The sequence below is a fragment of the Camellia sinensis genome, chromosome 7 (assembly GCF_055761805.1).
Source record: "Camellia sinensis isolate YWXY chromosome 7, ASM5576180v1, whole genome shotgun sequence".
In the NCBI taxonomy this organism is placed as follows: domain Eukaryota; kingdom Viridiplantae; phylum Streptophyta; class Magnoliopsida; order Ericales; family Theaceae; genus Camellia; species Camellia sinensis.
The window spans coordinates 156,581,419-156,605,431 of record NC_138967.1 but is presented as its reverse complement, the minus strand read 5'-3'; the positions used below and the strand labels follow the sequence as shown (position 1 = coordinate 156,605,431).

The 24,013-nt window shown below is 31.0% G+C and overlaps 1 protein-coding gene and 1 long non-coding RNA gene across 2 annotated transcripts; both read left to right on the top strand.

Moving 5' to 3' along the window:
- The first annotated feature begins 1,996 nt into the window (after positions 1 to 1,996).
- LOC114260108 (uncharacterized) lies at positions 1,997 to 3,225 on the top strand. Its single transcript, XR_014336307.1, has 2 exons — positions 1,997 to 2,378; positions 2,899 to 3,225. It is a non-coding gene; the product is annotated as an uncharacterized LOC114260108 (long non-coding RNA).
- Positions 3,226 to 12,074: 8,849 nt separating this feature from the next.
- On the top strand, positions 12,075 to 14,938 carry LOC114280320 (uncharacterized). The gene is made up of 3 exons (XM_082879655.1): positions 12,075 to 12,506; positions 12,647 to 13,268; positions 14,386 to 14,938. The coding sequence occupies exons 2-3, from the start codon at positions 12,649 to 12,651 to the stop codon at positions 14,723 to 14,725; spliced, it is 960 nt and encodes a 319-aa protein (XP_082735781.1). The 5' UTR covers positions 12,075 to 12,506; positions 12,647 to 12,648; the 3' UTR covers positions 14,726 to 14,938.
- Positions 14,939 to 24,013: the final 9,075 nt, after the last annotated feature.

Sequence of the window (24,013 nt, the reverse complement as noted above, 5' to 3'; positions counted from 1 at the left end):
ACGCAAATCGAGACACAGAAATAGAGAATCCCAGGAAGAGCCGGCAGGACTACTGTACGAGGATGAGGTTTGGAAACCGTGTCTAAAAGGAATACATCCTGCTTGGTTGCTGGCATTCTGAGTTGTTGCGCTCTTCGTTCTTTTGTCTCTATTGATTGCAAATGCGACTGTTGATGGTGGTGAAATATTTTACTTCTATACTCAGTAAGTAGTCCCTTTTTATTGGTTTTTATCTCATTCATTACAAAGTCTTGCATATAGTTGAAGGGGAGATTGAAATTGATTGATTGGTTTAACATGATTGTCAAAAGTATAGACATATCTTACTTTTATCAAACTCTCTCTTATACATTTAACCAATAGCATTTCTTGTAAAGGGTATTTTTATTTTAGCATCATTGGAAATGAAATCAACATGTAGATTTTCACATAACAGAGATGGCAGCTTTTGCTAATTAAAGAATTTTATAGAACAATTTTGATATACTACAAAATTGTGCTTTGGATTCACTATGAGTTTGCTTCGGCGAATTAAAGAAAAGAAAAGAAAAAAAAAGGTTAAAAGGAGATTTCTCTCTTTTTCTCTCTCTTTTCTTTTTCTTTATTGAGACAAAGTCAAAAGAATACTTGAGTAGAATGATAGCATAAAATAGGTTAAATATTAGAATATGCATCACATCAAGGTAGTTTTTATTTATTTATTTTTAATGCCAGTATTAAGTTTATTACATGTGGTTCAATTTCATCATTGTTTATCATAGGATTTAATTGGTGAAATCGGATATTGGACAGGTGGACTTTTTCACTGATAACCATTTATTTTGGGGTATGTTATACATCCTTCTATGTGATTCTCTCCCCCCCCCCCCCTCCCCTAAATTTATACGACACATATCACTCTAGATTTATGCTTGAATCGATTTCTTTTTATATGTCATTGCTCATGGACTTCACTTGCATAACTGCACTTGCAGCTTGGATCATTGCTTTCCATGTGCGAATGCTACCAATATCATAATAAAGTTGGTGGCGATAGAACCGAGGATTTTTATGTCGAGCAAGGCATTAATTCAAATGAATCCAATGGGGAAAAGCACTTGGAATCCAATCAAGAACATCGAGTTCGCCAAACTGCAGGATTTTGGGGTTTTATCTTTCAAATAGTTTTCTAGGTAAACCCCTAAAAGCCAGTAATTGCAATTGAAGAGTTGTGAATCACGATTTAATATCCCTTCTTAATCCTTTAGCCTTTTTGTTGCCCAAGGATACTGTTCGGTATTAATGAAGCTTGTATCATAGTTTTTTCCTATTTCAGAATGAAAATATTGATTTACTGAGATTATAATGTGTTAAAAAGAAAAGATGCATCAGCTAGTGATTTAATTCAGAATTGCATGAAATGGAAAAATATGGTTCATCTAGATAATCCCAAGTGGTTGGATAAGGTTCCGTTGAGCTCAGTATTGAAAAAGAAAAATAATAAATTGATTAATTAAGCACAAAATAAGAAACATAATAGCCTTGTTGCACATAGTTATTGACCTTTTATTTTTCTCTTCAATAGATGAATGCAGGTGTGGTGGTGCTCACGGACTGCGTCTTTTGGTTCATAATTGTACCGTTTCTAGCAATCAAAGATTACGATCTGTATTTTGTAAGTAATAAAATCCACACCTAGTCAAACTGTGCAGCTATAACTATACCACAGATTGTATCAAAGCAACATTTTTGCATAATTTAGCATAGGGTTATGTAGTCTCATAGATGCAGGGTATTTTCTGTTTCAATAACATAAAACTTTTAATATCATTAGATATATATATATATATATATATAACTACATGAAATCAACCTCTTATGTGTCAATTTCTAAATCATTTAGCTTCCTAGAGTAAAACCCATATGGTGCAAAGTTGATATCATGCAAATCCATAAGATTCATCATCAAAACTTTTGTTTGTCTTCTAAATAGTTTGCTTAATCTTTGACGTGGCAGTTGATTATAAATTTGCATACCATCAATGCTGTTTTTCTGCTCGGTGACACTACTTTGAATTGCTTGGTATGTTGCAGTTCTTTTATCTTGATTTCAATTCCTATTTTGCTTCACAATTTAATCTTTTAGACTTGTCTTTCTCTTCCAGCGGTTCCCTTGGTTTCAAATTGCATACTTTTTCCTGTGGACTGCTGTTTATGTACATTCTAAAATGGATTGTCCATGCCTGCGTTTCGCTTTGGTAAACTCGTCTCCCTTTTAACACTCTTTTCTTTTTATTACAAAAATCTCACTTCTAATTTCCTATAACTGTAACTATTTGCAACAGGTGGCCATACCCTTTTCAAGATCTTGATTTGTCATCTACATTTGCTCCACTATGGTATGTAATTAATCTTAACAAATCACTCCTTTGATTTATTAAGAAAAAAGTCCTTTAAATTTTATGCTAATGGTTCATGCCATCAATCTCTTTGGCAATGATTTGTTGCAAATAGCAGCGAAATTTACTTATGTTCAACTTGAGAGATATTAGCATTTTTGAAATTAAAATATTATCATCTATATATAAATACATATATACATAAATACATTGTATATGCCCTAATACTACCTTCGAAATTTTTATATTTTTGAAATTTTTTATATTATCATCTATATATTTTTGAAATTTTTTTCGATCAAATCCAGGAAAGAATTCTCATCTATATGTGGTAGAACATGAAATGTCCATGTCGTGGGCAACTATTTTGGTACTACCATCTTAAACTATAGTTTGTTTAACTCTTTCCTTATTAGTTTATGTACGGTTATATTTTGGGAAAATTGTTTACTGCTTTTGTTGACTGTGGCCCCTTTAATTGCCATAAACATAACTTTTGACATTTTTTTTTTATTTGTAGATGGTTTTAGACATACAAATGTGGATATGATTTTTTTTGACAAGTACGGAAGGGCATTGTTTTTATACGTCTACCCGTATATATAGTGGTTTGTACAAATTACTTTTTTAGTGTGGTAAATATAAACTAATTTGGCATGGTAGAAATTAGCATATATGCTAATTTAGGTTGTGGTACATATGTCCTTTTTGTTAATTAATTTGGTTAGTCCTGTATTATGTATGAAATGAAATTATTGACGTTGGATTAAACTTGGTTCGTATGGAATTTGTGTTATATATAGAATTAGACGTTCAGTATTAATGTTTTGGATGGTTGGAGCTAAAATGTGTGCACATTGTTGAATGCTTGAATGGTTGATAATATATTTAGCGTTGATGGATTATATTGGTTATACAGGATACAGGTTGTACTAAAATTGGATACAGGTTGTTTAGAATTTTTTTTTTAAAAAAAAAAAAACAAAAACAAAAAGTATTTGGCCACCAAATATTTTGGTAGCCAAATACGTAATCAAATGTTTTGGCGACTAATAATTTAGTAGCAAAAACATAACTAAAAAAATTTTTGTGACTAAATAGTTAGTAGCTAAAACAATTGAGAATGAGAGAAATAAACTATTGGCCACTAAATTCTTTAGTCACAGAAAAAAAAAGGATATCATTTGGCGGCTAAAACATTTGGTGGCAAAAAGTAATGTATTCTATTGGTGACCAAAATATTTAGTCTCTAATAGTTGGTTAAAATTTTTATGTAGAACTTTTAGTGACTAAAAAATTAGTGGCCGAAATGTCACGTTTGCCGACTAAGTACGGATTCGTAGCCAAATGTTAACATTCGGTGACTAATTCTTTCGTAGCAAAAAGTAATACATTCCCCGACCACACGAATGTTAGTAGCCAAAAGTCACATTCGACGACTACTGATTTTAGTGGCGAAAAGCTAACATTTGCCAACCAAAAGAAGTTTAGTAGGCAAATGTTACACTTTCGGCGACCAAATAAAGTTTAGTCACCAATACTATCGACAGGGTATAGGCCACGAACTTGGCGACAAAACCTTTTAGTCGCTAAATCGTTTTAGCGACCAAATTTTTTACTTTTGGCGACCAATATTTTGGTAGCCAAAAGTGACATTTCTTGTAGTGAGTGTCACGGATCCAACAATACAATCTAATCTACAAAGTGGACAGGAGAGAAACTCATCTCATTACAAAAAAAAAAAATAATAATAATAATAATTGATTTGTGATCAATGAGTTACCGTTATAGTTATTTATTTATTTGAATATTTTTTTAAATCAAAATAAGAAATATGTTTTTTTATTATTATTTATTAATATTTTAAAATTTAGTTAAGAAATTTATATATTTATTATTAAAATATGACTAATATCTATGATGTCAATATTAATGTATATTTACATCTGAAAAACTATTCAAAATTTTGTAAAACTATTAAGGTATAATTTTATTTTTTCCTATTTTGATGAATTGCACGCCAACCGCTAGTTCAATATAAAATAGAAGCTCTTTGCCCAATTTTGTAATTAAACATATTAGAACAATATTACTCAAGTGATAATTGGGGTTATATTTTATTTTAATTTGATAATTTGTATCAGATTGTTTGATATAGTTTTTGCTTATAATTTATTAGGTAAAAATAGTTTAATAAATAAACTAAAAAAAATGATTATTTAGAAATTAAGAAATGAGTACTTTTAACTTTTGTTTTCTTATTATTAGCTTTTTGCTTAAAAAAAAAATCACCAAATGGAGCCATTGTGGTGCAACTAGTTCACAAAAAAAAAAAAAAAAAAAATCATAATATCTCTAAAGTTTTGTTTGTTATTGTTATTTTTTCCCTTATGTAAGACCATTTCCAACCCTTACTCAGATACTTCATCAAATTTAAATTTGATAAAAAACACATACTTTTTAGACATTAACCGTGTCATCAAACTCATATCAAATGAAGACAAAATCAAAATTTTTATTAAATCAAGAGAGCATTTAACTTTTTATCAAATTTCATAGATGACTGTTGATAGATAACTGGATGGATGACCGGATTGAGAAAAAATTGATAAAAATTTATTATAGGTCAGATGACCGGTCATATTCAATGAAATGATTGGAGCGCATCATATTAAATCAAATTTTTACTTAAAATTTTACACAAATTTAATGAATACACAAATTTAATGAAATGTTAGAAATACTCTAAACAGTTAAAATATAAAGCAAACTGTTTGGGGATGAGTCATAGAACAACTTCTCACCGTGGAAAATGGGCAAGAAAATTAGAATAATGGGCCATGGCATTGGACCAATCCAACATATTTGCCGACATGCGTATACGTGTTTGATAAGTTTGTCGACGCGGTTCTTTTATATGAATTTGGAAAAATTATCCCAAAAAAAAAAATCTCAAGATTTGACTTTTATAATAAAATAAAAATTTTAATTTTCTTAATTATAATTTTTAATTTATTTTTAATCTAAATCATCTGTCTATTTGCATTAAGTAAAATTGATAGAAAAATAATATTTTAGTCATTAAAATCAATATAAATGTACATAAAATGTCTAAAATATGTTTTTTGTTGACTTTAATAACTAAAATATTGATTTTTTTACCATTTTAGTTAAAAGAAATAGACTGATTTTTAGATTGAAAATAAATTAAAATATTAGAATTGTCAATTATTCAAAAGGTTTATTTTATTAAATTCTGACATTTTGTTGTTGTAGTAATTTTCCCTTTTATATATTTATTTATTTATTATTGTTATTTTTATTATTTTCCTATGCGCTAGTGTAGTGTAGGTTTTGTTTACCTGATATGTGACAAAAATTATTTAAATATGTTCAAAATTTGATTATTACAGAACTGTGGAAGGTAAGGGTGTGCGTTGATTAATTGGTGTTGATTTTTGAAGTAATTCACAAATCAAATCATTTTTGATGGATTGATAATTTTTCAATCCATGTTATTAGCATCTAAGCCCACTTCACGGTCGGAATCGCATGTAAAGGTAGTTGAGCTTTTATTTATTTCGGTGTAAATATTTTTTTTTTTACCATTTTATATTGACAGAAAATCTCAATCAAAATCAAAAAATAAAATTCGCAAAGCATCCTCACACTCAAACACCTTGAAAATGAATATTTTTTTGTAAATAAAATGGTGAAGAAATAAGAAAGGGGCATATGAAGCACTTAATCACCTTTTTTTTTTTTTTCTTTTTTTTTTTTTTCATCAAACATGTAGAGCCAAGTTAGTGAAAGTGATCAAAATTAAAAATGCCATTTGGTTGAAAACTTGCTCAATCATTGAAGGAATGAAGACCATCAAACCTAATATATAACTCATTGCTTGTTGTTCCCTCTTTTAGTTGGGGCCTCGCCAATCTTGTCTTTTTTTTGGTATGTATATGAAGACCATCAAACCTAATATATAACTCATAAAAAGTCAAAAAGTACACTTATTTTATATTGGAATATGTTCTTCACGCGATAATACAATTCCCACCAAGCTCCCCATGTGATATTCACTTTCATTTCATCAATAAATTTTTCTTTTTTAAAAAAAAAATGTTAATTACTTAAAAGTCATATTTACAAAATGTTATGAGTTTAGTCCATATCTAAAATTTGTGTACCAATAAGTCTTATTTAGTAAAATTAAGAATATTATCAGTTTTTTTTAAAATTTTTAAAACTAAAAACATTATCAATTTTATATAGTAATATTCCAGATAATTGTTTCACTAACTGATGAAAAAAATAGAGCATGAGAGATTAAACGTTTTTTGCCTTCTACGTTTGATTCAATTATCTAATAAAATTGAGAAGATTATCAATTTTTTTCAGTTTTAAAACTGAGAATATTATCGGTTTTTTCATTTTTAATTTTTTTTTTCATATCAATGTTCCATCATCATGCTCCTTTCTAGACACAAAATTTTCAGTTTTGCATAAAAAAATAATTTAGTTTTTTCAATTTTTTCAAAAAAAAATATGAATCAGTGTGTTTGGTTTCAGTTTTCTGAAAACTGAATTTTTTATTTTTCGTATTTTTTTTGTTTTTAGTGAATATTTTTAAAATTTTAAGCATTTTCTTTTAATTTTTTAGATGCATCTTACTTAGATGTAGTTTTTTTTCTTTGGAAAAAAAAAAAAATTGCAAGTTGATATTTTAAAGTTTTGAAAATCAAAATAAATGTCAAAACATCATGTTCCTTTATAGATTATCATAAATCATAAACAATCATTATTTGAAGGACAATTTTGATTATTAAAAATTTAATGGGATTTGAAGGTCTAAAGAGTCATAGTTAAGACTTAATGGAGTATAAGTTCATAAATTACGATTTGTGTGTAAATGCCCAAAAAAAAAAAAAAAAAAAAAAAAAAAAGTATTCAATGGATCATGAAAATTTCAAAGAAACTGGGAAATTTGATATTGAAGAAGGAGAAACTACAACCCAAAAACCATACATTTCATTCCAAAAAATAAGTAATTTTCTGTCAAAATTGAAAAATTGGGATAAAATCATGAAATTTAATATAATCATAATTTTTTGTACAAATTCAAGAAATTGAGAAATTTCTTGGTTTTAAAAACTTGGGAAATTTTGTACATATATAAGTGCGAAATTTCATACCTAAAAACAAGAAATTTCAAATAAAAACTTATAATTTTAATCTCATAAACTGAGAAACCTCAATTTTTGCATAAACCATGAAATTTCATCCAATTTATATTTTGCATAAAATTAAAAAGTGGATAAATTTGCAAGTGTTTTTGAATTTGATAAATTTCTCAATTTCCACAAACTAATAAATTTCACACAAAATTAAAAAAATTCATACAAAAAAAAAAAGGGAAATTTTAATCCCAAAGTAGTAGTTATTTGATGATATAAATTTTGGGATGAACTGTGAAATTTCATCCAATTGACTATTTTGCATAAAACTCAAGAAGCTGAAATTTTCTCTATGATTTTAGAAACATGGAAATTTTATACAACCTTTTAAAGAAAATTGGTATATAAAAATGAGAAATTCTTACCTAAAAATTGTAAATCTCATCATAGTAACCGAGAAATTTCATCTCAAAAATGAAAATTTGGAATTAAATGGTGAAACTTTATTCAAATTTTGGAATTTTTGGAAACTAAAAATTTCTCAGTTAAAATTTGATAAATTTCACTTCTAAGAAGGTAAGAAAATTTGCATTTTAAAATTTCTCAGTTCAATTGAAAATTAAAACAAAGAAAAAAATACTAATAAATCTCAAATAGTGATCTTATGAATTGTTTGGTTCTCTTCTTTTATTCTTCTGGATCCAAAGGTCCCATTTTAGTGTGATTTACATAAATAGCTAAAATGTGGGTTTTCTCATAATATTGAAATTACTAAACATAACACTTCAAAAAAGCTCCTTAATGTACTTTTTTCAAACCTAACACTTTAATGTAATACTCAAAAAACGTAACACTCTAACGTAACATACTAAAAAATTCTTTAATGTATTTTTTACAAACGTAATACTTCAATCAATGTAACACACAAAAACTTCTTAGTTGTATTTTTTCCAAACTTAACACTCTAATATAATACATTAAAAATTCTTTAGTGTAATTTTTTCAAGGGCAAATTACATATACCCTCCTCGAGGTTTAACAAAATTACAGATACCCTCTGAGGTTTGAGAAATTACAGATACCCCCTTGAAGGTACTATTTGCATAACCAATTAAGGGGCAACTTGTTATGAAAATATAAACCTCAGGGGGGTATCTGTAATTTAGCTAAACCTCGAGGGAGGTATATGTAATTTGCCCTTTTTTCAAACATAACAACGTAACATTTCAAAAAAAACTCCTTAATGTACTTTTTTTTTTCCAAACGTAACACTCTAAGGTAACTAAAAAACTCCTTATTGTACTTTTTCTAAACGTAACACTCTAAGGTAACTAAAAAACTCCTTAGTATACTTTTCTCAAACGTAACATTTCAAAAAAAAAAAACTCCTTAGTGTATTTTTTTTAAACGTAACACTTCAATTAATGTAACACAAAAAAACTTCTCAGTGTATTTTTTTGAAACGTAACTCTTTAATATAACACTAAAAAATCACACTAGATAGAAAACTATATTAATAGAAATGTAGAATTTCACACTCAACCACCAACATTTCAACCACCAATCCTTCCAAAAAAAAATCTTCCACACCTTACCTTTTCATTCACATCCCAAAAATGAATTAAAAAATTACAAAAATAAATCATAAAAAAACATTCACTTAAACTTAAATGATCCAAATTAAATTAAAAAAAAAACTAATTGATTCATAAAAAAAAAAACTCTTAAATTTAAATGAATCAACATTTCTCAGATAAAATTTATAGATAAATTTTCCATGACATTATTAGGCATTCAATTTGGACGGTGGGTAGGGCAACCACGTAAACTTCACGTGACACGACTGCTATATTCGCACTTCTCCATTTTACATGACATTGTGGTTGTTTTGAGAATTGTCTATTTTAATTTATTTTTAAATTTTTTATAAAATGATGTATAAAAATATAAAATAAATAGTTGATTTTTTATAATAAATTTTTATTTTTTATGATTATTGTAATGGGTTGTCAAAATAAGTTGATATAGATCTATGTGTTGTGTGAGACACATGATAATGAAAAGCCTGTAAAAATATATTAAAATTTTTGTTATTTGGATAAAATTGGCAAATTTTTAATCTTACAATTAATAATGCAATATATATATATATATATATATGTGTGTGTGTATTTGAGATTATATGTTTTCATATATGTTGAAAGCAAACATGTGGAAGAGAAAATTATTTATCTCACTAATCCGTTGAATTACTAACACTAATTTCATGTATTATTATGCTCATATACTATTTATCATGCAAATCAAATAGACTCTATGTGTTCCAAAAAAACGTGTGCAACGTTGTAATGAATTATGTGGATATATTTATTTTAAATTTACAGGGGTATTTTTTTTATAAAAAAAAAAAAATTCCTCAATTTTTGTGGTTTGTTTTTTGGATTCTCAAACTTTTTGCAATGAAAGTTAAGAGCAACTCCAATCATACTTTTTATTTTTTTACTAGTTAACCTATAAAAAAATGTATATCATTTATTTTATTTAATTCTTTTTTAATCTATGCACTCTAATGTTATTCTTTATTTTACCTATTTATAAACACAAACAGTTTAAAGAGTCTCCCAAGACTTTTCAAATATAGCTAGACTTGAATTTTTTTTTGTTAGTATAATAATTGTAATAACTAGCCTATTAGAAGAACTAAAATATGATGATTCTAACTATAATAACTAAAAAGTTTCATTTATGTTGTGTTTGGTAGGGAGATTTGGGGAGGGATTTGGAAAAGAAAAGGGAAAAGGTGTGTGAAACTAGGTGAAATATAGGTATATTTTATTCACATTTCACCTAACTTTTCCCTTTTCCTTTCCAAATCCCTCCTCAAATCCTCCAACCAAACACAGCGTTAAGAAATTCCTTAGAGATGCTCTAGATTTCATGAACCTTTCATAGAACTTGCTTAATTTAGAATGGTCAAAAATTACCCCTGTGAAGAATTTGTTGCGTGTTCTAATTGTTTTTTGTGTGTTTACATTGCCAAGGCGTCTCTCTTTTTTTAATTAACAATGCTATTAATTCAAAATTTTATTTAGAAAAAAAAAAAAAACCAGCAATTTATAATTATTATGGATATAGTTGATATTTCATTGACATTAAATTTACACTAAACATTCATTTTCGAGGGATACATTTTCATATACATTGCATTTTTATTTTAGTTATAAGGTGAAAATTAAAGTTTTTAAACATATCATTTTCAAATAATTTTTCCCCTTACTGAGATAAACATTACTAATTTGTTTTTCTATTAAAGTTTTTAAACATATCATTTTCAAATGATATTATGCTTAATTCATTTATGTTTTAGTCGATCTTAAGTAGAATTTTATTTATTATAATTTTAGAAAATTACTTTTTGATAACAATATGAACAACCTATGTATTTAGGAAATAATATAGACTTTTTATATAACTTAATAAATGCATCAATTGAATTTTTTTTTTTTGACAAATTGATAATTAAGTACGTCAAGCCAACTAGTAATTATATACAAAAACATACCGAGCACTCTCAAGTCTTTTGACTCCGAAACTTACAGATGTCCTAACATTTTCGCAGCTAATATAACAATTGTTCATCCAATGTATTTATACGAATCATTACAATGTGGAGGCTCTCTTGATGCAGGACTTGTGCTGCAGGATCATCAAATGGTTAAGTCGCCACTAAATATTATTTTGTAATTTATTTAAGTTTGGTATATATAATTTAAAAGACTCTCTCAGGGACAAAACCAATATTTCATTACCGGATACGCTAAAAGAAAAAAAAAAAAATTCACCATATATACAAAACCGTTTATATGTACAATATGATATCTATAAATTATATATACAGAAAAAAAAAATTAAAAACCATAGATGCAATCTCTAATAGGATGAAGAAGTTTTGTTGGTATAAAATAGAAAGAGAATGCAAAATAGCAGAAGAATAAGATATGTATTTGTTATTTTGGTGGGCAATTTTATATACCAAACTTAAATAAATTACTAAATATTATTTTGTAATTTATTTAAGTTTGGTATATATAATTTAAAAGTCTCCCTCAGGGACAGAACCAAGATTTCATTACCGGATACACTAAAAGAAAAATAATTTTTTTCCACCATATATACAAAACGTGTATATTTACAATATGATATATAAATTATGTATATAGAAAAAAAAAATTAAAACTATAGATGCAATCTCTAATAGGATCAAAAAGTTTTTTCGATGCAAAATAGAAAGAGAATGCAAGATGGGAGAAGAATAAAATATGTATTTTTTATTCTGGTGGGCCATTTTATGTATAAAATGCAAGATGCAATCTTCTTCTTTTTATTTTTTTTAAAAAAAATCAAAAAATCCAAAAAATATAAGGGCCCATAATTGATACTTTGGATTCGCAATAAAAAATATATATGCCCAAATATGTGGAAATATCGTAGATACATTTTATCAATAAAATTTTTATCTTTTGTTGATAAAAATAATAAAATAAAAACGAACAAACAAACAAACGCATAATAGGCCCATCATTATAAGTACAGTGTTCATTGTTCGTTGTTCGTTCATTCATTCTCTCTCTCTCCCCCTCATTTGTTGTTGATAGATCATACACATTAGTATTTTCTCCATTTTTTTCCTACTCAAATCCCCTAATTTGATACTTCCGTTTTTTTAACTTGTATCAGATCTTCTATTTTCCATGAATGTAGTTATTTATTTATGTGTTCATTTGTCTACCCCAATAATTTATATGAATAAATGAAATAATCCTGTTTTGCCCACCCAAAGACCAAAAAACACAAAATATTGGTCTCATATGCATGCAGATTCAGTAAGGTTTCGTGGCTGACAAAGTTTCCTCATCTTGGTGATTTCCATTCAGGCTAAAAAACTTTATTGCAGGTGATTTTAGTGTACCCAAAATCCCCCAATATTTTTAGTTTTAGTTTTTTTTTTTTTTTTTTTTTTTTTTTTGAAATTCATCATGATTTCATGCATTATTCATGGTCTTTTTTTTTATAATCTTTGTTTGTACCTTGTAGGTATGATTTCAAATTCAAATGGCCAATCACCATTTTCTGTTGATGGCAGTCCAGTTCGGCAAACCCAACCATCTGCACCGCCACAACAACCATCTGTTGACACAAACACAGACCCAAGAACTGGTGACACTCAAAGCCAGCATCCTTCAACATCTCACGAGTGTCAGACTCGGACTCAGACTCAGACTCAGACTCAAGCTCGAGCTAAGACTCGATCTTGGTTTGAGATTCTGGCAGAGAAGACTAGTGGTGGCGACAACTTACTTAAGCTATCGAAGACGCTCCTAGTCACAAATTTCAGTGCAGCCATAGCTATGGTGATTTTCAGATCAGAGGGATCGCCGTTGCAGTTTGCTTTGAATTCAAAGCCACCACATGCAAAATCATTTGGTATTCTTGTTGCTTGTATTGCAATTGGCTTCACTTGTAATATGAATGTGATCTTATTGCAAAACGAATCGCCAATCGCTGCAAGCTTAGGGGGGTATGCTGGCGCGTTGTCGTCCGTCATTGGGTTCTTGACCATGATACAAATGATTCTACCTCATACCCTGTTGTGGATTGTTTGGCCTGCTGGTGTTTCTATTGTCCTATCGTTTCTCTATCTCCTTACAAAGAACAGGTAACTTTTTATTTATTTATTTATTTATTGTTAATTGTTTGATAATACTGTTTTTTTTTTCCTTCTTCAAAGCAAAAACCAGACCGATCCACCAATCAAATCAGTGAAAAAGCTTTTCATTTTTACTTGGCTACAAATCAAATCAGTGGGGGAAAAAAAATTCGACAGGACTGAAATTACCCAGTCGGAAAGAAAGGAGCAAGTGTGGCTTTCAAGCTTGTCTCTTTTTCTTTCGTCAATTTTTTTTTTTTTTTTTTTTTTCATTTTTAAAATTTTTAAATGTTCCTAAGAAATAAATATTTGTCAAAATTTTGAAAAAAATTAACTAAAAACGAAAAATAAAATATAAAGAAAACACTACAAGAATAGGAACTATGTTATATATCTAAACTATTCTAATAAGTCGGGATAAATCTACAGTGTGGATCTCTAAAAGGATATATACCGTCCAAAAGTTATGATATGAAAAGTAAATTTATAACGTGCATTTTAAAGTTATAAATGAAAAGTTATGACACTTTTGTTTAATATTTATATTTGTTTTCATTTTTTTGGGTCGGATTGTAGACTATTGTTCTTTCATTATATATATATATATATATATTTATTTATTTATGTTGATATGTTGATGTGGGACTTCAACTCTTTGTTAGGTTTACTCTATTTTTTTTTTTTTTTCCGAATATAAGAATTGTTCATCCAATGTATGTATATGAAATATGAAATAAGTTTTTAATTGATTACTTTTGCATCATTATTTTATTGCATAGATGATTTATTACCTATAGAAGAGACAAAAATTTTAATAATCATAATATTTCAAAAATTTGAAATATAATGTTATAATTGTAATTACAATAATTTATTTATCAATTATATTAGTGTGATAAAAGAATTTAATTTAATATTTCAATGTAAAAAGTAAAAAGACAATTTTAATTTTAATTATTTTTTGTATAGATCAAACAATTTAATTGAATCAATACTTAAATTTCAATACATACCAAACAGCTTTTTAGATTAAAAAAATTCAATATTCAGTTTTTAATTTTCAATTTTATCAAACAGCACCTTACTTAGGTACTTATTTTAAGTTTTTGAATTGTGAATTGTGAAGGGTTGATACAGAAGATGAGAACGTTATGTTCTATTGGGGGGGAGAGAGTGTGTCTGATCACGAAGGTGCGTCTTACAAGGGCAATGTGAAGGAGTTCTGTAACGTGAAAAAGGGGACAACATTGCTCGAGTTGGAGGCGATGATCAAGCCCAAGGTGGCCCCGAATGGAGAAAACGTGCAACTGAAGTTCAAAGGTAGGATCCCATATCGGCAGTCCCCCGAAGTGAAGTATGAGTTGGTACCAATCGACAACGATAAGACTTTGAATTTGGTCTTGAATGAACCGAAAAGATCATCGTCAAAATATCTATTGCAATTTTATGTGTACTGTAAGGAGTGAACTCAAGAATATTTTCCAACCATACAAATTATTTGTATAGATAAATCCACACATGTTAAATACAATATGAGACTTTGCCTAAAAAGATACATATAACACATGAGTGGATTTATCTTTACAAATAATTTATATTAATTGTTTGTTTTTTCTTCTATTGGTTGGAACAAAATGCAAAAACTTCAAATATTCACTAATATTATTTTTGTTCTACTTCTTTTATGAGTCAATTGAATATATATATTTTTATTATATTTGAGTAACAAGTCCTCTAATATAGAACACCTAAAAAAGCAACTTTTTCTTTTAATGTTTTTATTTTTAGTATTTTTTAAAATTATGCCAAAATATTGTAGTTCTCCTATCTTGTGTAAACTAAAAAATAAGTTTTTTTGAAAAATTCCAACAAAAATTGAAAAAGCCAAAATAAACAAACAAACAAAAAAGTTACTATTTTTTTGCTTATTTTTGTCTTTTTAGGACTTATTTTGGATTGTTTCAAATTTTTTTTATTTTTCGGTTCGTCTCGTTGAGTTAAATCTAAAAGCTTAAAAATTTTTGAAAATTAAAAATATATATATATATACCAAAGACAAAAATAAGCCCAAAAAAAAGACACCAAATAATCAAACCCCAAACATAAATGAAATAATCCGATAGTTCATTTTATATGATATCAAATGATTCTTACTATTACGAAGCCAGTGATCACAAACTCTCTTAATCATGAAAAGTTATTTAGTAGGACATTGTTAGGTGATATTTAAAGAGTCTTGTGATTGATAGAAAAGATAGAGTCCATGATTGTGTGTTGAGTCACAAAGGAACACCAATGGACATAACATTTGGTGGTTAGTAAGAGTATTGTCACATATATAATACCCCTGGATCACCTAATAAATTTTCCTTCATAACCAATGCTTTCTGCAATGACGAAAAGTTATCACGAATTGTAAGAAACTTCCAAAATTTTTAAAAACTTCTTATATTATACTAATATTGAATAATATGATTTCAAAATTAGAATATTCCATAGAAGATGGAGGACGGAGGACGGGGAGGTTGGATACCAGTGGTCAAGCAAAGAGGTAGACCAATGCACCCTAACTCGCGGCTTGAAAATTGAAGAGCATCTTTGTTTACATTATTTGTGGATAACTTGCCTGAATCTATGGCACCTAGAAAGTTGCATGATCTGTTCAACAAGTTTGATGTGGTGAAGGATGTATTCATACCACAAAAGAGGAGGAAATTAACAAACACCAGATTTGGGTTCGTGCGCTATGATTGTTCTATTGCAGCTGATGTAGCAGAACAAAAAGGCAATGGTTTGTGGGTAGATGACAAATCTTTGTCAGTCAAAATTGCAGAGTATGGTAAAGGAATGATGGATAGGCATAGATAAAAATCCCTACCAACAAGACATTTTGAACCCAGGAAGGCCTCTATTATGGCACCCAAATAGATTTGGCATCAACGCACTGATGGTCGGTCGTTTACAGAGGTCATTAAGGGAGTTGATCCCAGATGTCCACCTTTGACAACATCGAAGTAGATGAACTTGGAAATGGTTGGCTATACGAAAGAATGATTATGAGACTCAAAGTAGATTACTCTATTCAGTAGGTGAAAAATGAACTCATAAAAAGAGGGTGAAGAATGTGTTGGTCAGAGAGGGAGGTGGGCGAGATGTTATCATCTCATTCAGCTTAAAGAAAGAGTTGTTGAGCAAAATGACTTTGCTTAAGGCTTGGTTCCATGACTGGTGTGAATATATCACAGAATGGAGAACATGTATATATCTTTAGCAGGAGAGATGTGTTTGGATCAGCTACTCTGGGTTGTCTCTTAATCTATGGAACTCAGATACCTTCCGCAAGATAGAAAGACTTTGGGGACAGATGGTTCTCTTAGATGGCGATGTCTATACGCCTAAATCATTCCGATGTGGTCGGGTCAAGATAGTTACAAGTGTTATGGAACCGATTAGTACAAGCCCAAACCTGGAGTGCAATGGAAGAGTTCATCCAATAAGAGTCTTTGAGGAGCAGATCACAGAAGAGGTTAGCAGTAATTGCAAATGAATGGATTCTAATGCGACAGACAAAGATGTTTGCTCCAACATCAATGGGGTACTCCCTCTTCCTGTAGAAACTAACTTGGTGAACGAAGATGCTGACAAGGCAGTTGATGTGGCATCAGCATCTAATGTGGCTTTAGGGGATTTGGCATCTCGGATAAAGGTCAGAGCTAAGCTGGCCGACGAAGGCAGTTGGAGTCATGCTTCAGTAGTGGAAAAGATCAAGGATTGCACAGGAATTTCAAATGAAGAAGGCACAGGTATGGTCGAGTCCTCATTGCCAGCGAAAAGCCTGCACCAAAGATAGTGCAATCATGATGCTCAGAAAGGTGTGGAAGCTCAGCTTGTGGGAAATATGCAACAAAGAGTAGAGGGCACTCATGAAACTCAAATAAGTGTAGTAACACCTATAGTACACAGTCAAATTCTCACCCCAGGTTTTATTAAAAGCCTAAGCCAACCTCTTAAGGAAAGGCCTGGTATCTGCTTGGAGGTAGCTTTGGGCCATGACCCATTTGGGCTACAACCTATTGGGCCCTCTAGTGTTGGACCTAAACCTCCATCTGTAAGGCCAACTTGTGGAACATTAGAGGTGGGCTCTCAGTTAAAAACAAGCGTCGGTATCATCCCAGCAATTTCAGGCTCCATTACTCATCGTTTAAAGAAAGGCAAGAGGAAATGAATCAAAAGTGAAGGATTCAAGCATTCCCTGCTAGCTAGTAGGCTTACTGGATTTGTTGAAGACTTGGGAAGAAGGGTGCAACTTCAAGCAAGGGAATCACTAAAGGCTCCAGGTTAGGATCCACAACTGTACCTATATCAAACCATAGTCCAAAACTACAGCAACCCTCTTTTGGTAATGGGTTTTTTCAAGAGGCTCAATCAATACTACAACTGGGCAAATATTGGGTTTAGACTTCAAGGGTCAGGAAACTGAGGTTATAAGGGAATTAGCACACATGGAAAAGAAGGATAAAGAGAGATTGGAAAGAGGGAAAGGTATTATGGAATAACCTATTCGAACTGGGAGAGACCAGGGTCATATATGTTCATATATATATAGACTCTAAGTTGGAATATTGGAGGGTTAGGAAGGCATGAAAAGAGAAACAAGATCAAGAAATTGTTGCTAGAAAGAAAGATTGGCAGGCTCTATTCCAAGAAACAAAAAAAAATCAAGCCTAACCAGTTTGGTGGTGAAAAGTGTCTGGCCTAGGGATAGGCTTAAGTTCATGAATGTAGATGTTGAAGGGTTGGCAGGTGGTCTACTCTGTATCTGGGACCCTGGCATCTTGGAGCTTACAGAGTCCTGTTGTAACATAAATTTTATTCTCCTATCAGGTAAGCTTTACAACTCCTTTGAATGTGTAATTGTTAATATTCATGCTCCAAATGACATCATAAGGAGAAGGAACTTTTGGAAGAATGTTAAATCTAAAAGCTTGTTTCCCCAAGCCTTGGTGTCTTGGAGGTGATTTCAATGAGATCAGGAATATAAAGGAAATAGTAGATGTATCACTCAAGGATAGGGGCATGAAGGAGTTCAATAATTTCATAGATAGATGTGAGGTTGTAGATCTGCCAATGTTAGGCAGAAACTACACCTGGTGCAATGTCTTTGATGGAAATAAGTGAAGCGAAATAGATAGGTTTCTTCTTAGCCCTAAATGGCTGGAAAAATTTAAATTCAATCAGTGGGGTCTCCCTAGAATTGCATCTGATCACTGCCCTATTGTGCTCATGGAGGATACTAGGGATTAGGAGGCCTAAACCCTTTAAGTTCTTGAATGCTTGGATGTTGCATTTGAATTTTACAACTTTTGTGGAGCAAACTTAGAGGGATTCACAATTCTCAGGGTCAGCTGGTTTCATTCTACAGTGAAAATTGCATAAGCTCAAGTTGGCCTTAAAAAAATGGAGTAGAGATGTATATGGTAATGTTTCAACTAAATTACAAGACACTAAATATGAGCTTCATCAGTATGATCTAAAAGCTGAATCTAGACCTTTGAGGAAGAACTAAAGCAACAAAGAGAGAAAAGAAATGAAATGTGGATGTTGAGCAGGAAGTTGGAGTGGGAATGGCTTCAAAAGTCTAGGCAAGATTGGAATTTGAAAAGAGATAGGAACACAAAGTGTAAGACTTAGGGAATAAGCAGAGTTCACTGAAGAAGAAATCTGGGCAGCAGTAATAAATTTCAATGGGAAAAAAGCTCCTAGGCCAGATGGATTCAACCTGATGTTTTTTCAAAAATATTGTAAGGTGCTTAAGGAAGAAGTGCTTAACTTTATGAAGGATTTCCATATCAATGGCAGATTAGTAACAAGATTGAACAATACCATCATCACTCTGATTCCAAAGAAGGAGAAAGTTGTTACTTTAAATGATTTTAGACTTATAAGCCTACTTGGTTTTATGTACAAAATACTCTCTAAAGTCCTTGCATCCAGACTTCAAAAAGTCATGCCCATGGTTATTGGTGACTCACAATCAGCTTTCCTGGGAGGTAGAAATATTCTGGATGGAGTGTTGGTTACAAATGAAGTTGTAGATGGCTGGCTTAAATCTAAGAAAACAGGGTTGCTGTTCAAGCTAGACTTTAAAAAGGCTTTTGACTCTATCAATTGGGACTTCCTTTTCTCAATATTAGCAAACTTTGGGTTTGGATCCAAATGGATTTCATGGATTAAGGAATGTGTCTCTACTGCAAGAATTTTAATACTTGTTAATGGTTCACCAACTAAGGAGTTTAATCCTCAAAAAGGCCTTAGGCAAGGTGATCCCTTATTCCCATTCCTCTTTAACTTGGTTGTAGAAGCACTAAACATTCTTCTTCAGAGAGCTAGGGAGTTAAGTCCGCTAAAAGGGGTTATCATTGGGAACAATCAAGTTCAACTCTCCCATCTCCAATTTGCAGATGACTCTCTTCTGTTCTATGAAGTTGAGGTATCAGAAGTTCTTAGTTTGAAAAGGATTCTCAGGTGTTTTGAAGTAGCATTGGGTCTCAAAATCAACTATCATAAGAGTGTGGTTTGTGGGGTTGGTATCTTTGACACTGTTCTTGAGGAGTTTGCATCCCTACTACATTGTAAGACTCAAAGTTTACCACTTAAGTACCTAGGATTGCCTATGGGTGCTAATCCAAGAAGAAAGAGGATATGAAAGCCAGTTATTGAAATATTCAAACTGAGGCTTGCTGGTTGGAAAATGAGGTTTCTCTCTTTTGTAGGGAGATTGACCTTGGTGAAAGCAGTGTTGTCATGCCTGCCAGTGTATTACTTGTCTCTGTTTAGGTTACCTGAAGGAATAGCTAAGGAGATAGACAAAATTCAAGCTTTATTTTTATGGGGAGGCCCAGATTTAAAGAGGAAAATCCATCTTGTGAAATGGTTAGAGGTAACAAAGAGCATAAAACAAGGTGGGTTAGGCATCAAAAGAATTAGGGATGTGAATGTTTGCTTACTACTCTAGTGGTGGTGGAGGTTTGCTTCTAACCATGATTCCTTATGGAAGAGGGTCATTTGTAGTAAATACAAATTTCAAAGAGGGGCATGGCTTCCAAACCTCAGCACAAGTAACATCTTCTCTAAAATCTGGGGTGGCATTATGGCAGCAGCTGATCAGCAAGAGTGTCTCTTACTGTACTATGTTAGTAACTTACAATTAAAAGTTAGGAATGGCTGTAGAATCAAGTTTTGGTATGATCACTGGTGTGGAGCTCTTTTCCTCAAAGATGATGAGTTCCCTAGGCTCTTTCAATTGTCCAATGATAATGAGGGATCACTTAAGAATTTTGTGGCTATCTCAGCTGACAATTGGTTGCTCACCTTTAGGAGGTCTCTTTTTGAATTGGAAAAAGAGGAGATTCTCAGACTACTTGACATCTTAGCAATATCACCTTCTCTGAATCTGGGTGTAAAAGACAATGCAGTTTGGTTAGCATCAAAACCTAGGCAAGATACACCTGCAGAAAAAAGAGAGAGGAGAATTTGGCGTGCCATACCACTGGTCACTCTTTGGTCCGTCTGAAAGCTCAGAAATGAGTGTCTCTTTCAAGCCTCCCAACGAAAGATACAGATGTTGCAGGAACTCATAATCACAAGGCCTGCAATTTAGTCAAAGTCTTCCAAAGAATTCCACTTGTCCATTAATGATCTCCTCTTTAACATTTCAGGTGTGAGGCACTATCTTCATTCATGAGGTGCATTTGTTGTAAGGTATTGATAATGTTCATGGCAGCAGTGGTTTACATAGGTCTCATGCTCACATTACCCTCTAGGCAGCAGATTTTTGCACATTACGCTTGGTGAATTGATCTGATTTGTTAGTCTTGGTTTGATCTGGTGAATTGATCTGATTTGTTAGTCTTGGTTTGAATTGATCTGTTAGTCTGCTATGCTGATGACTGAGAATATATTGAAGTATTGATATTGTTCATGGCAGCAGTGGTTTGCACAGGTCTCATGCTCAAATTACCCTCTAGGCAGCAGAGTTTTGCGCATTGTGCTTGGTGAATTGATATGATCTGTTAGTCTTGGTTTGATCTGGTAAATTGATCTAATATGTTAGTCTTGGTTGAATTGATCTGTTAGTCTGCTATGCTGATGACTAAGAATATGCTGATCAACACTAAGGTCTGTTTTGCCTTATTCTGCTCAGCTGGGGCTGCATTATGGTTGCTTCTTGTCAGTATTGTTTATTTTGCTTGCTTGTTGGTTTCTCATCAACTGGAGCTCTGAGCTTGTGTTAGCTCCAAGCTCCTCTTTATTGATGTACTTACCATACTTTATGTTTCATCAACAAAGATTACTTTTGCCATTCAAAAAAAATTAGAATATTCCACACCCTATAATCATAGTATTGGGCATCACCAAATTATAAATTTTTGCACGTATAACAAAAATTTAAAAATAATTTTCAAATTAAGTTTTATCTAATATTGATCCCTTATGTTTATTATCTATGTTATTTGTTATATTTGTTTATTGTTTAGAATTATTTATATTATTACATTTGTCTTTATTTGTTGCCATTCTTATTTTCTAACCACATGTCATTTATGATTTTTTTTTTCTATGAATTATACTGTAATTTGCTTACACCCCTTATTTTACATTCATTCTTGTTTCTTTATTTTTTGAAAATAAGAATATTGTTACATTTGACATGACACTCTTAAAAATGAGCTTAGAAAATTATTGAAACATCTTTTTATTCACAAATTGATTCCTCTTGTGCTAATTTTTACTTGTTTTAACTATGCATAGTAACACACATTTTCAACTATGAAATTACTTAAGACTAAACTGTATAATAGGATTAAAGATGATTGGATCACATTTATTGAAAAAGATATATATTGAGGTTTTGATGTTGATAAGATCATAGATATATATAGTAGATTGAGACATATAATAAGTTAAACAAAAAATTGTTCATTTATATACTTTTACTTGATTATGTTGGCAAAGAATGTTTAATTAATAGTAATATAATTTAAATTTTTTTATTGTTGATAAAAATTAATATTATTTTTACTTTTTTTATTATTTACTTTTTGTTTGCACTCTAGAGTGAATCTTGAATCCATCCCAAATTAAATGTCCAATACTTCGGCCACAAAAAGAATTTGTCATTAAATGTGCGACGATTTAGTGACTATAAAAAAGTTGGAGCTCAAAAGCTGGTGGAAATGGGATGAAAATGATCAAATGAGTGAGGAGTGAATTTTCTTAAAATGAAGCTTGTTACTTGGAATGTCTGAGGGATGGTTAGCAGAAAGTAATATCATCAAAAACATTTTAAGCCAAGGAAGTTGGTTTCTATAAATGGTCGACATTGTTGATTTCTCAGAATTGAAGATCGAAGTCTTCGTTATCTTCTTCAGAAAACTTACACAAATCTGAATCATTGACAACCATTGCAAGAACATCTCAACATGAAGAGGAATTGACAAATGCAAAAAGGAGATCTTGAGATGCTTTGAGAATGGATTTCGGGTTTAAAGATCAACTTTCAAGAAAGTCGGTTATGCAGAGTTAGATTATCAGAGTTATTCATGAAAGAGGCAATTCAAGGAACCATCTCTTATATCTTGGAACAATTTTGGGAGAAGACTTAAAAATTGGGCTACCTATTGTTGAGAAAGGTGGAATTACTTCAATTAAATCAAAATTATTGGACTTGCTTATATATTACATGCCTTGATTCAGAATTCCTACAAGTATGACAAAGGCTCTTGAGAAAATTTGAAAAATGTTTTTTGAAGGGTGACAATGAAGATGAAGGAAATTACATCATTTTAAAATGGAGCTCTGTGACTGCAAAAAAAAAAAAAAAAAAAAAAAAATTTGGTGGAGGTTTGGAGTGGAAAGAAATTATTTGTGGAAAAGCATAGGATTACCCAGATGGCTGTTTGGTTTCATAACTATTTAGTTCAGTGAAAATTGTCAAAGGTATGGAAAACCAATTCCCTCTTTAGATTGCCTCATTTTCAAAATTTTGGAATGTCTTGTTGGGAGGGTTATCAATTAAGGTTGGCTGTGGTTCTTTGACAAAGCTTTGGAATGATGTTTGGGTAGATGGAAAAACTCATAAGGAGGTATTACTAAGGTTCTTCTACCTTGTGGATCTACAGATCAAAATCATGGTGAGTGATTTTTCTAAAAATGATCATGCAGTGATTTTTTTTTTTTTTTTTTGGATGGCTAGATTTAATTCTACAGAAGTTGGGGGTACAATAATCATTTCAGCTTTCAGCTCCCAAACCTCAACCTTACCTAAAAGAAAAAAAATCATCATTCTAGAGGAGCCGGACTCAATCATGGAATCTTTGGCCTATTAGGAGCTACTAAGTAACTTGGAAGGTACCTCAACCATTCTTCTGGTTATTTGGTGAATTCTTTCTTTCGCTCTTTGCTGCTCCAGAATTGTGCAGATTGCTGCTTTGCAGAGGAATGCTCGTTGGTTTTTTTGGTTTCCTTTGTTGGTCTCTCACCAACTAGGAGGTTGGAGCTTAATTTAGTTCCAAGCTCCTCTTTATTGATGTAATTTATCATACTTTGTATGTGTTTTCATCAATAAAGTCTTTTCTTTGCCGATCAAAAAAAGTAACTTGGAAGGAATTTACTATCAAGTCCTTATGAGGGAAAGGTCAATGGAGGCAGAGTTATGAGTATGAGTCTCATTTGGAAGAACATTAGTCTAAATC